The sequence below is a fragment of the Haliotis rufescens genome, unplaced genomic scaffold, assembly GCF_023055435.1.
Source record: "Haliotis rufescens isolate VD_foot unplaced genomic scaffold, xgHalRufe1.0.p SCAF_17, whole genome shotgun sequence".
Lineage (NCBI taxonomy): Eukaryota > Metazoa > Mollusca > Gastropoda > Lepetellida > Haliotidae > Haliotis > Haliotis rufescens.
Genome location: NW_025963857.1, coordinates 23,919,884 through 23,934,546, shown reverse-complemented (window position 1 = coordinate 23,934,546; position 14,663 = coordinate 23,919,884). Strand labels below are relative to the sequence as shown.

The window sequence follows — 14,663 nt, the reverse complement described above, 5'->3', positions numbered from 1 at the left end:
AAAATTAATTACTTGGTTTTGTAAGAAGACGCAATTAATTTCCAATACAATAATTCACTGCGGAATATTAAGATCGGAGTTTAGAAACCGGGATTAGAAATAAAATAATAAAATATGAAATCACAGGCGAAACGAAATATATTACTACCATCACGAACACATTGGCTGGATTGATCAATTTTATCAATATCGTTTTATTCATCTTAACTATTTCAATTCGTAAGCTAATACGGGAAGCTCCTGGGTTAGAATAGTTCCCAGTAGCATATGTGGTCAGCTTCGGTGACATTTGTTGTTGATTGTGTATTTATTAAGTATCTTATCCCGAAGGCTTTGGAATTGCTCTTAACAGCAGGATTTTCGTTGCGTGCGGCGTTAAACAACAATCTGAATGTTTCTTGAATCTCTTGGTTTGCGAAATATAAGGATAAAAAACACACTATGAGGCAAAGACTGCAAAACCAGGTAGGCCTAAGAAGTACAAGAGAAAATGATCCCACATTTGTTTTTAGAAAATGGGCTCAATAATTAATTGTTAAATTTTAAAATTACGATAATTGAGGCAGCAGCAACCACTGTCACATAAAAAGCCAGAGTCAATGGCACCTATATACACCAGGAGGCCTTCTGGAGAAGTTAGGATTAGTGAGGTGAGGTGAAATTGGGTTTAACGTCGCGTCCAAGATTATTGTACTTATTTTGGGACGTGCATGCACGTGTGTGTGGCTGCTTGTACTAGTCCGAACTAATGTCGATTTTATAGTGCTAGCCCACTGAGATACCATGTCGCAGTTTAAAATGAATGCCCCACACAGACACAATATACTGCCACGGGGCTGACCAGTCCTTGTTTTAGCCCCTTAATGAGGGTGACAACAAGTACCATCGTTAAACGTCTTTTTGGTATGATGCGACCGGGGATCGAACCCCGGACCTTCCGCTCTCCGGGAGGACGCTCTACCACTAGACCACGGAGGATTAGTGATGGGCCCTTTTTATTTATTTATTTAATGTTTTTTTCACAATTTGAATTGGATAAAAGAACCTCTGAGACGCCTATGTGTATTCCACCTCACCCAGGCCACTTGGATGAAAGTCCAAGATATTTGCTTACAAGTGTGTAAACTTGATATTAATTTAGTTAGTCAAGTTAAGTAAGTGAAATTTAAATTTCTTTAGATATGCCAGTGTTCAAAATGTTTCATAAGTTTCCCATGCCGCTTCCATGAGTGAGTGAGTATGGTTTTACGCCGCTTTTAGCAATATTCCAGCAATATCACGGCGGGGGACACCAGAAATGGGCTTCACACATTGTACCCATGTCAGGAATCGAACCCGGGTCTTCGGCGTGACGAGCGAACGCTTTAACCACTAGGCTACCCGACCGTCCCCGCTTCCATGAAGTTGTTTTTTACACAAAATGGTTCCGAGGCAGTATCTGCGCTGCGTCACGTTTATTCTTTTCAAAATTTGCCGTGGCTTAATAATCTTCATCGGGACCAGGACTAAAGAAAGTTTGGTTCGAATCATATTTACCGTTCGTTGTTTGTCTACTAACCCATTGTTTTTATTTTATTTACAAATAATGTTTGTTCGTGTATGACAGATGAAAAGAAGAATTGCCCAATCAAAACGGGTATCAAAATATTATCTTATCTGATGTTATCTTATTTATGGTGTGTATCAATCTGGCAGGTGCTAATTAACATAATTATTCAGATACAATTTCACACATGCACTAATTACAAAGGCGAGACAATGACTGGAAATCGCATGGCTCTTCGTATTCGATTTTCATTTCCTGTAACATTTCTACTTTTTAACCCACCACATTTCCGATATGTATTTACAATCCGGATTGTATTGCCAGTGACGTCATGACATATTTTGCTTTCGCGGGGATGTCAAAACATTTCAGTTGTCATCATTTGGTGAATGGACAGTTCACGTATTATCATGGCTGTGTCAGTGGAAATATTTATGATGGACATGTGAGAAAATAGGACATATGGGTGCCTTTGATTGATTTTAATGGTAAACAAGGGCTTTTAGTGGATTTACCGTCATCGTGCACCTGCCTGTTCGCCGGTTTTGCATATTGTTAGACTCGGTAAGAGTCTCCATATTAATCTATAACAGTAGTCTTATTTGATGATACTTTGATTTGTGATGTTGAACGTATGCTAATGTTTTCAAAGCCATTCGCCTTGCACCAATGCTTGTCACTGTAAACAATAAAACATGTATACGAGTTTGTCCCCCAAATGCTTTGAGGTCCGTATACATGTAGGGCTGGGACGAGTCCAATTGTACGACCCTGGTACTCGACCGTCACACCCTCTTACCCGACCCTACCCGAGTACCCACTGTAGGTCACAAGAGTTGGGCACGTAATGTCCTATTGGGAATTGTGTACCGCAGCCCTGGGAAGTGCTATTTTCACAGACTGTCTCCGTGGTCTAGTGGTAGAGCGTCCGCCCGGAGAGCGGAAGGTCCGGGGTTTGATCTCCGGCTGCGTCATACCAAAAGACGTTAAAAGATGGTACTTGTTGTTACCCTGTCTGGTGCTCGGCATTAAGGGGCTTAAACAAGGACTGGTCGGCTCGGAGTCAGTATACTGTGTCTGCGGCATGGTATCTCAGTGTGCTAGCACCATAAATCGGCATCAGTCTGGACTAGTACAAGCAGCCACATAAACACACACGTACATGCACGTCGCTATATAAGTGCAATAATCTTGGCCGCGACGTTAAACCCAATTACGCCTCACCTCACCTATTTTCACACACGTATAAAACGATCGGATCATGCATACGCTGAAGTCGACTGAAGTTATATTTTTATTCAAACGTATAAATGTCAGAAACAGTATGTGCATAGTCAGAAACAAATGCAAACATATGTGATTTTTATTGTTGTTGTATTTAAACGATATATCATGTTACTTACTACGGGGCCGGGAAGTCTTGTGAGTACCCGAGTTGCCCATCCCATCTTAAGGTCCATGCATTGTACTTTCCAAGTTTACCGGGTAGATAATTAAAGTTCCGGCCATTGGCTCACTGGAGATTCTTAGTTTAGATAGGTTTCTAATGACCTATGTTAACCTATGGATCATGTGTTCAGTCAATATGAGTTATTTTGCATGTTAATCGCACCAATTCTCACAATATCAATCGCTGGCTTGTCTTCTCCAGATTTTATTAATTGCAGGTCTCCATGATGTTGCTGGAAAATTTCTGACTGCGTCTTTTTTTAAACAATCAAAGATCTTGTCATTGATTGCTGGGGCTGTGAATTGGCAAAAACATATCTTTATTGCAATACATATTGTGGTATATTGGGACCTTAGTGTTTGACACTGATTGTACATGCAGACCCTATTTTCTACATACTACAGTAAATATGATCAGTTTCTGCTATTTGTAGTCATGGATACAGGGGAGATAACAATGTGAGAAAAAAACTTTTCATGTTTCTGCCGTTTTTTCGAAAGGGAAACATCCTTCATTTGCAAATGAATTTCTTGGTAGATTTCAGGTTAGATGATACAAAAAATGTCTTGTTATATCTTTTTTTACCCAAAATAAAATTTGTGAAACGGTAATGCTGTGTAGTCCTACTGATTGTTCTATCTGAAAGGTCATAACTGTCTTCTTTGCTAGCAGACATTGACATAGCTGCACACCCCTTGTACAGTGATGACTTAAAGAGTAGGATGCTAATTCTGCATTTTGTGTTCACGAGTGACATCAATGTGCACATTGACAAATCTCATCTATGCCCTATTTGCCAAACATTTACCTTAAACCTTATTTGCATACTGTATTCTCGTACAAGGTGACTAATGGGATCGGGTGGTCTGGCTCACTAACATGGTGGGACGGTCGAGTAGCCTAGTGGTTAAAGCGTTCGCTTGTCACGCCGAAAGACCCGGGTTCGATTCCCGACATGGGTACAATGTGTGAAGCCCATTTCTGGTGTCCCCCGCCGTGATATTGCTGGAATATTGCTAAAAGCGGCGTAAAACAACAAACAAAGCATACTGTATTCTACAAATAGCAATGTGACCAGCTGGAATTCTTTTATCCATTTTAGATTCATTGCCAGGGATTTACCTAGTAGTTTAAATTTTAGTCATGAATATATGGATAAAAAATAAATAAATACCATGAACAGTTGAATAAAACAGATAATGGAAAAAAATAACACTGTCTGGTACAGTTCTTTGGCTATTTGAGTTGGATCTAGCACTGACTGATAAAAATATAGCTTAATATTGCTGAGTGCAGCGTTAAACAACAAACAAACTAACTTGGTGGGAAATGTAAACTTTTACATTTTTAATGAATCTATTTGGTCTGAAAGATCCTGGTATATTGCTACGTTGGTGTTTAGCTACAAATTGTTGACAAATTATAACCTAAAATTTTAATCAGGTTTTATAATACAGATGAGAGTTTATAACATAATACAGAATACCAGATAAGCTGATAAAATACGCAAAATAAATCATTACTTAATTTATTTTGAGTATCAGAAGTCCCCTGAAAGAGCATTCTACAAAGAAATATGGAGGGAGTGAGTGTGGTTCGACGCCACTTTTAGCATTATTCCAGCAATTTCACGGCGGGGAACACCAGAAAATGGGCTTTACACATTGTACCCATTTGGGGAATCAAACCCGGGTCTTTGTCTACTCCACCGACCCAAGAATTATTTAAGTCCACAATACCATACGCATCTCGATACACAGGTCACGATATGGTTTGTATCTCTATATGTCAGTGAGTGAGTTGGATTTAACGCCGCTGTTAACAGTATTCCAGTTATATCATGGCGTGTCAGCTTAATGTGGGCATCCTCCCAAGGCATGGGAGTAAACTGACGATAAAAGTCCAGTTTCCACCCTTGCCGAACTAGGCTGGTATTATGGAGTTACATTTTGGCTGGACTAACGAGTCTATGCATAGTCCAATCAAAATCGTGCAACGAAATCGATATCCGGTTCGTAAACTGTCGTGCAGATTTCGGTTGATTGCAGGATTTGCAAAGCATGTGCACCGCCAACTCGTTGTCAACAGATATTTCCAAATCTTTTCATGTTTGTAATCAAGGTGCTCACGCACTGCGCGATGTAAGACCCGTTTTATCACAACATAGACCATGATTATCGACTAGATCGTCTTGACTGGGAGCCACTGTTTCGTTTGAAGCAAATGCAGGTGATACGAGAGGTGGAATCTGATTGGTCTAAAGGAGAGGCTTAGAAGGGACATAACTCGTAATAGCCACTGGTGGCGCTGCAATAGAGCCCAGGATTTCCAGCCTAGTTCGGCAAGGGTGGAAACTGGACTTTTAAAGTCAGTTAACTCTCTTGCCTTGGGAAGATGAATGTGGGAGGAAAGCCTGAAGTGATGCAAGTCTCAGACGTTTACCACTTCGGTGAAACCCACGAGAATGGGTATGGTGCTGACAAACCTAGAAACATAATTGGGGCGAACCGGGATTCGAACCCACAATCATAGGTGCCCCCCTCTATATGTCAGAATAACAGCACAAAGGTGTGAACTGAAATTCTTGTGTATTTCAGATGAGTGAAAAATAGCTGTAACTGTTTCTCCCTTGTTAACTGTTCTGTTGAATGATCACAAACAGCTGATTAGTAAGATGCGGGCAGTCTTTCAAGCTCACATTTATTCCTAGTTAGATTAGTTATTGTGACCCGTGAAGATCAGGGGTAGAATAGGTCTTCAGCAACCCATGCTTGCCGTAAGAGGCGACTATGCTTGTTGTAAGATGCGACTAAAGAGATCGGGTGGTCAGACTCGCTGACTCGCGTGGAATGATGCTCATGATGTCAGTCACTGGATTGTCTGATCCAGACTAGATTATTTACAGAGCACTGTAATATATTGCTGAATGCGGCATTAAACAACAAACAAACAAACAGTTACTGTTTCGTTAATAAAGTTAAAGATGTATATTTTGTATTGTCATGTATCGCAATACAGTTAATATGTATCGTGATGCATTGTGTATTGTATTGATGGCTACATATCGCAGTGCTAACATGGGCATTCTTTTATGAACATGGCTATGTAGGTTCCGAGTGTCTAATGCTTCTCATAAGCACCAAGGGAGCATGGGTGGCATCGCAATTAGCTGTGCACGCCAGAAACCTTTGAAAGTGGGTTTGAAACCTGGTTCGCCTCAGTTTGTTTCTAGGTTTGTCAGCACCATACCCGTTCTCGTGGGTTTCACCAAAGTAGTAAACATCTGAGACCTGCATCACTTTCCTCCCACATTAAGCTGATGTGTCATAATATAACTCCCTCGGTCCCTCGTTCGCTCACTCACTCACTCACTCACTCACTCACCAGAATTGATGAGTGAGGAGCCCCCGATGATGTGGATTGTTGCCCTTACTGTCGGCTTCATGTTTGTGTGGGGTGGTTAAAGGGTTCGCTCGTCACGCCGAAGACCCGGGTTCGATTCCCGACATTGGTACAATGTGTGAAGCCCATTTCTGGTGTCCCCGCCGTGATATTGCTGGAATATTGCTAAAAGTGACGTAAAGCCTAACTCACTCACTCACTCATGTTTGTGTCCCATGTTTAATAGAACCCTAATATTGCTGACTTCAGCGGAAAACAATATTTGCTCATGGATTCTTTCACTTTCAGAGAGGATGTTACACAAGGAGGGCAAGCCGTCAACAAAATCCCAGGAAGACAGAATTGTGTGACACCAGTCAAAATGTCCCATGGTACTGGCGCCCTTGCCAGCTCCTTCCTAGAGGTCTTCAAGTGTGAATCCCTGGCGAGAGAGTTCTCCTTGTGGGAGCAGGTGTATCGGAGTCTGACTCGTCCGAGAGAAGGAACGGAGAATGTCTCGGTGACCAATCACAGGACTGAAGCAGTTGATGCCGTTCATTCCGAACTTCATCTTCTCGATCTTACACAGTCAGAAATTGACAATTTTGTGATATATACATTTGTGCGGAGGTATGGATGGTCGGAGGGGGTCAGGTTGAGCCTGACTGACTCGGGGCTAGTGGTCGAAACGGGTGTGCCTGAGGTGAAGTCCGTCACCAAGCGTGATAAACAACAGTTGGATAAACAGCTGGATGCAATCATCCAATGGTAGGATTTTGTAACTTTTCTTTCAATGTTTGACTAGTCCTTTGTGGATTTGGGGATTCATGAGTTGCTGATTACTTCCTATTCTGTAGAAATACATTTCGGTGCAAATTAGAGAATTTGCTTTTTTGTATAAAAAATACATTATGACAGCATGTTCAGCTGTTGGTAATCACTGGTGATCAGTGAAATGTTGACACATTTTGAGACAGTCATCAAAAGAACCTGATGGCAGGAGTAGACTGCAGTCTTGTAAATGTGTTCGATGTGGAACTTAAAGTTGCACTAAATATTTTGATGTTGTCTACAACTGACGAGGGAGGCTTGAGATTGAAAACTCTTCTGGGCTTTATCTCTGTTCCTAACCTTGTGATAACATTATAGCTTATCTATCTGAGGGGGCTATGGGTGTCCCGGTCTAAGGCACCTCAATTCGCTGTGCAGAGTTAAGTTTCTTGTGCATGCCGGAAACCTATGATTGTGGGTTTAGCTCCCATTCACCCTGATTGTTACAGGTTTGTTAGCGCCATACCCGTGCGTGTGGGTTTCACCAAAGTGGTAAACATCTGAGACCTGTAACATTTCAGGGTTGCCTCCCACATTAAGCTGACACGCCATGATATAACTGGAATACTGTTCAAAGTGGCGTTAAATCTCACTCACTCAATGACTTCAAAGGGTACAAAAGTTGATGAGAAAAGTTCAAAGAAAACTCACTCACTCACTCACTCACAATGTCATAATGTCTCTGTCATGTGCTTCCCTCTCTACCTTTTCCAATCCAATATATATGATTCCCCACATGGTGTCTGCCGCTATGATATTGCTGGAATATTGTTGAGCTCTGTGTGAAGTTACCTGTGGTTACCAGTAACCAGCATCATCGCCATGTCATAGCAAGCTCCTTACAGTAAATACCACCTCCCTGGTCTAGTGGTAGAGCGTCCACTTGGAGGGCGGGGTTCGATCCCAGGCTGTGTCATACCAAAAGATAGTGCCTGTTGTAACGCTGTCATTAAGGGGCTAAAACAAGGACTGGTCGGCACGGAGTCAGTATACTGTGTCTGAGTGGGGTATTCATGTTAAGCTGCGGCATGGTATCTTAGTGGGCTAACACAATAAGAAATCACCATTAGTCTGGACTGGCACAAGCTGCCACACACACAAGTGCATGCAGGGGGCACGGGTGGCCCACTCGTCTAAGGCGTCCCAATTTGCTGTACAGAGTTGCGTTCCTTGGACACTCTAGTAACCTATGATTGTGGGTTTGAATCCTGGTTCGCCCTTATTATGTTTCTAGGTTTGTCAGCACCATACCCGTGCTCGTGGGTTTCACCGAAGTGATTTCTGATTTTGATTTAACTTTTCTGTCATTAGTGTAGTGGGAATGTCCCGAAGAAGTTGGGTGCTTGTCCGTTAGTCTGCAATCTTGAACCAGTCTCATTATGCTAACAAGCGAAATTCATCTGGCAAATAGTAACCTTTCACAATTCACCGTAAGGACATTTCCACAGATTACACCTGAATGTATACACATTACTACATTTGGGGTTTGAGGGAGTATTTTCAAGATTCTTCTCTGTATCCACTGATGAGGGGCGGTTGGGTAGCCTAGTGGTTAAAGCGTTCGCTCATCACGCCGAAGACCCGGGTTTGATTCCCGACATGGGTACAATGTGTGAAGCCCACTTCTGGTGTCTCCCACCGTGATATTTCTGGAATATTGCTAAAAACGGCGTAAAACCATACTCACTCACTGTATCCACTGATGACAAAAGTGATGCTTGATGGATAATGAAGTTGTCATACTGGGTTCCCAGTGTGACACTTTCATTACATTCTCTGTGACATCGCTGCCGTCAGTGTGGAAGCAGCCATTACAAGAATCTTGACGATGAAGACCCTGGTTCGATTCCCTACATGGGTACAATGTGTAAAGCCCATTTCTGGTGTCCCCTGCCGTGGTATAACCGTATTGATGGAACATTGCTAAAAGCGGCCTAAGAGCATACTCACTCATATAAAAGAATCTTAGAATTTTCCCACTAACCCCAAATGTAGTCAGGTTTATATTTTTGTTTGTCTTTGGAAATGCCATCATTGTGAATTTTGAAAAGGGCCACATTTCACAGATGAATTTACTTTTTGATTTGTTTAATTTGTTCAAGATTGCAGATGAACGAAAAATCAATCAACATTCATTCTATACCAATTACATGATCATTGAAATGAAATAGAAATTCAAATTGACAAAGGAAGAAAGTAATTAGCAAGGATAAGAGTATTTGGCATCACGGCAGTCATCACTTGTTTGTAAACATAATGTTCAGTCCGTTGAGAGTTCAACTCCAAGCATGGTTGTGGCCATCTGTCACAGTGGGGAGCTTTGACTGGTGGCAGCGTTAGTATAGAGAGCTCTGTGAACGGGCTATCGCTCCGAGGAACTTGCTATTAAGGGAGTTAACTCTTTGGTAAAGGGATAAGGCTTACCACTAATAAGATATAAATGAACAAAGTAGATTACCTTGATAACATCTTGCATGTTTTCTCCAGGCTGTCCGAGCAGCATGTGTGTGCACAGTTACTGAGGAGTTTCCTGAAACTAGTGAATGAAGGTGAGTTGGTTGGAACAAATCTAAATCATTCACTGAAATTCATTTCCTTTTCTTTTTAAAGTTGCCCATAATTAAATTCACTTGCATAAATTTTGTGATATAGGTCCCCTTTGGTCCCTATCCAAATCTGTTTCTTGCATTTCTTTGACACTATGTGTCAATATGATTTAACAGATGTAGCTGACCCTTGACACCAAGTGGGGACTGACTTGTCCAGCTTGTCAATCTTACCGTATGATTGTGAACATGTCTGTTGCAGCGTCATCCCTGCCGATAGTGAGGAACAGATCAGTGGTCCACACTCTCGCCTGGTTACAGGGGGCAGGGGAACAGCTGAACGGAGCACACGTTCTCCCACTGGTGACAGTAAGCATTAGATACATTTCTCACAGTTGGATTATTTGAATCCAAACAAGCTCCCGGTCAGAAATGGTGAAAAGAATAACCTTTAAGGTGGTATATATATTAACATCTTTTGCTTGATGCCAGGACAAGCTGATCATACAGTGTTTGAAATCAAGGATCCTTGTCATTGCTCTTATAAAAGTTAAAGAATTAGGGATCCATAGATTCCAATACCAGGAGGGAAGATCAAGCAGCGTTCCCGTTTACCGGTAATTACCAGTTTTTTACTGGTAAACTTAGGCTTGGACCGGTAATTCATGTGACTGCCAGTCTCTGTGGACCGGCAAATAAAGTACCTTATATAAATCTTTGTTGTTGAACAAAACATTGGTGATATTCATATAAGTACATTTTTCAAACAAAGTCAACTTGTCTGTTACCATCAGGGTTTCCCCTGGTCTATTTCTTGATTAAATATCCATTTGTGTCTACTTTGTCTTAAAATACTAAAAAGGAGAGAGAAAATTGTGACTGAAGTTTGTGTGAATGACATAAAGATCTAACTTAGTTATTTCAGAGATGACATCTTTGCACTGAGCATGATGTTGAAAGAATTAAAAGTAAATAATTTTCATACATTTTTTTATTTATTGAAAGTTGGGACTGACAAAGTTAGGGGGGACTGGTAATTTTTAGAGTTGCCTGCCCACAAGGACTGGCAGTTTCAAAAGCCAGCGGGAACACTGGTAAGGACCCCAAGGCCACCCTTAATTTCAAACAGTGTAACTGGTTCAAATCCCAGATCGTCTTGAATCGAGTCCACTCCATCCCAGTGTTGGTTTCGTCAAAGTGGTAAATGTCAGCACCTGGTCACTTTGGGCTCTCCTCCCACATCAAGCTAGTATAACTGAAATACTGTTCAAAGCTCACCTAACCCTGATTAGATGACAAGTTCTGTGTTGTGATCTCAGCAAAGCTATACAAGGTGAGGTGAGGTGAAATGGGGTTTTATGTCGCGTCCAAGATTATTGCACTTATATAGCGACGTCCATCTTCGTGTGTGTGTTTGTGTGGCTGCTTGTACTGGTCCAGACTGATGCCGATTTATAGTGCTAGCTCACTGAGATACCATACCGCAGTTTAACATGAATACCCCACTCAGATACAGTATACTGACTCTGAGCCGACCAGTCCTTGTTTTAGCCCCTTAATGCCGAGTGCCAGACAGGGTAACAACAAGTACCATCTTTTAACGTCTTTTGGTGTGACGCGGCAGGGCATCGAACCTCGGACCTTCTGCTCTCCGGGCGGACAGTCTACCACTAGACCACGGAGTCCATCCAAAGCTATACAAAGGCCAACTACTTTTACAATGATATGGCTACTCCCTGGTATGCAAGGCACCCATTTTCACCAATGTCTCTCTGCACATCTACAAGTCTGTATCAACATGTTCTCACAAGGACACCTAAGGCCAGAAAGGAGACAGAAAAGTTCCTTGAGCATTGGCATGGTGCTTTAGATCCTGCCCATCAGACATTTATATTATACAAGCTTATAAAGCACACTGTTCTCCATGTTGGTATTCTTGGTGGGAAACAAATATTGTTCCTCTCTCACCACTTTTGTTTTCAATAGAATTTGTTTTATAAAGTCCTACCTCCTTCCTCACTTATGAGAAAAATGTGCTCAAGAACATATTTTTATGCAGCCTAAAACAAAAGAGTTACAGTAATTAGGAGATAAACGCTCCGTGTTTTCCCAGTGGACCTTCAGTCTGCTTCTTTAGCCACTTGTCCGAAGACTGTGTCTAGTAAAAATCTGTTCAGTCCAGTAAGTGAAAAGGATACTAAGTTCAGGCTAGTAGACTGAAACGTTTTTGGCACGGACTGGAGCAAGGTCACCATTGAGATAACTAAATTTATTTGGAACTGATTGTGCAAAACCCCTAAGGCCATCCATATTTTATTATGTGTTTCTTAACTTTTCTTTTTGTGTTTATGCTTTTCACTCGTTATCTAATGAGTGATGCATTGTTTCAGGAATTTGTTTTAGCAGCACTAACAGACGTCTGGTCAGCTATACGTAAAGTCAGCTGCAAGGGCCTGGGAGATATCATAGACTGCCTGTCAGATGTGCATCAAGAGACGGTGTGGAACAGCCTCGTCAGAGTGGGTGTATGGCCTTATAAGAATGTGTATATCACCATGTCTGGGTTGGTATGTAAGGCCTTAGAATGTGGGTATGTGGGTATGTAATGAGAATGTGTATATCACCAGGTCTGGGTGGGTGTATGTGACCATGTCAGGGTTGGTATGGAAGGCCTTGTCAGGGTTGGCATGTACAGCCTTGTCAGGGTTGGCATGTATGGTCTTGTCAGGGTTGGTATGTATGACCATGTCAGGGTTGGTGTGTATGGCCTTGTCAGGGTTGGTATGTATGACCATGTCAGGGTTGGTATGTACAGCCTTGTCAGGGTTGGTATGTATGACCATGTCAGGGTTGGTATGTACAGCCTTGTCAGGGTTGGTATGTATGACCATGTCAGGGTTGGTGTGTATGGCCTTGTCAGGGTTGGCATGTACAGCCTTGTCAGGGTTGGCATGTATGGTCTTGTCAGGGTTGGTGTGTATGGCCTTGTTTGGGTTGGTATGTACAGCCTTGCAGGGTTGGTATATAGGGCCTTGTCAGGGTTGATATGTATGGCCTTGTCAGGGTTGATATGTAGGGCCTTGTTTGGGTTGGTATGTATGACCTTGTCAGGGTTGATATGTAGGGCCTTGTTTGGGTTGGTATGTACAGCCTTGCAGGGTTGGTATGTATGACCATGTCAGGGTTGGTGTGTATGGCCTTGTCAGGGTTGATATATAGGGCCTTGTCAGGGTTGATATGTATGGCCTTGTCAGGGTTGATATGTAGGGCCTTGTCAGGGTTGATATGTAGGGCCTTGTTTGGGTTGGTATGTACAGCCTTGCAGGGTTGGTATGTATGACCATGTCAGGGTTGGTGTGTATGGCCTTGTCAGGGTTGATATATAGGGCCTTGTCAGGGTTGATATATAGGGCCTTGTCAGGGTTGATATGTAGGGCCTTGTCAGGGTTGATATGTAGGGCCTTGTTTGGGTTGGTATGTACAGCCTTGCAGGGTTGGTATGTATGACCATGTCAGGGTTGGTGTGTATGGCCTTGTCAGGGTTGATATATAGGGCCTTGTCAGGGTTGATATATAGGGCCTTGTCATGGTTGATATGGAGGGCCTTGCAGGGTTGGTGTGTATGGCCTTGCAGTGTTGGTATGTATGACCATGTCAGGGTTGGTGTGTATGGCCTTGTCAGGGTTGGTATGTATGACCTTGTCAGGGTTGGTGTGTATGGCCTTGTCAGGGCTGGTATGTATGGCCATTGACAGGGATGGTATGTATGGCCTTGTGAGGGATGGTATGTATGGCCTTGTGAGGGAGGGAAAGACTGGCAGTGTCATTATGGGTACACAGCCTTGTTCAGATCAGTTTAAATGGCCTTGTCATGTTGTGTACATATTTAGCCATGATTTATGATTTTTTCTTTGTGATACACCAAAGTACAGTATGTACAAGGGGGATGTGACAAGGTATAAAGATAATATAGTTAAAAATCTCATCCCTTGCATTGTGTACAATAGTTCTCAAGACATTATTCAGTTAATTTTGACACAAGCTTAATATGTTCTTGTACAGTCTATAATCATTTTTTCATCTGTTAATATCTAGATAGGTATCATAACATGTATTGTTACATTGCTGATCAACCATCATGTATCCTCCACAGGTCTGTGATGATGAACACACACCCTGGCAGGCAGTAGATGGTGCCATGCTAGGTAGGTCCTACAGAGTTGTGTCCCTTTTCCATGCCAGGATTGGCTGATCGTTTTTGCATATCTCAGATTCACGGTTATGATCAGCACCAAGCCCAAAATTGGTACCTTTGGATAGCTTTGAGATTTTTGAAAATCGATTATATATTTTTAACCAGTTGACATATTCATGACAAGTATTTACCATTGCTTGGGATGCCGATGAACTTTCCTTCTGTTGTGTGTTATTTGCAGGCATCAGTGCAATAGTACAACATCTACACACATACGGAGGTACAGCTACATCGAATCAGAAGGTGAGTCCACTCACAGGACCATGTAACTAATTATAACAATAAAAATAAAAAAAGTCGCAAAAAAAATCAATAGACGAGGCCAAAGGCCGAGAAGGAATGCAACAGAAATAGCTGAACTCGCCTGCCTTGATTTTTTGTCTATTTTTAAAAGCCTCGTCTTTCCATCTATCAAAACTGTTCCATATACACCCCCCAACATCGATGTCGCTCCCATTGTATGGAAACACCCACCTGTCAACCAACATTTAATCAATAATGTGACGCAAGACCAACCCGTCCGTACTCCATTCTTGCACGACTTTGGCCTCGTCTATGATTTTTTTGCGACTTTTTTACATTTTTATTGTTATAATTAGTTACATGGTCCTGTGGTTCACTGTTGTCACCCACTCTCTGCTCAGTCATGTGTTA

At 42.1% G+C, this 14,663-nt stretch overlaps 1 protein-coding gene across 2 annotated transcripts in view; it reads left to right on the top strand.

Annotated features, from left to right (window-relative positions):
* The first annotated feature begins 1,869 nt into the window (after window positions 1–1,869).
* Window positions 1,870–14,663, top strand: part of LOC124116366 — a 53,505-nt gene continuing 40,711 nt past the window's right edge. The window contains exons 1-7 of one of the 2 annotated variants that reach the window (XM_048397766.1): window positions 1,870–2,034; window positions 6,687–7,145; window positions 9,696–9,757; window positions 10,017–10,123; window positions 12,145–12,273; window positions 13,908–13,959; window positions 14,191–14,252. In XM_048397766.1, the coding sequence (XP_048253723.1) occupies window positions 6,760–7,145; window positions 9,696–9,757; window positions 10,017–10,123; window positions 12,145–12,273; window positions 13,908–13,959; window positions 14,191–14,252 (798 nt within the window). In that variant the 5' untranslated portion in view covers window positions 1,870–2,034; window positions 6,687–6,759. Of the gene's footprint in view, window positions 2,111–6,686; window positions 7,146–9,695; window positions 9,758–10,016; window positions 10,124–12,144; window positions 12,274–13,907; window positions 13,960–14,190; window positions 14,253–14,663 lie in introns of both variants that reach the window. The other variant, XM_048397765.1, reaches the window with a different exon arrangement.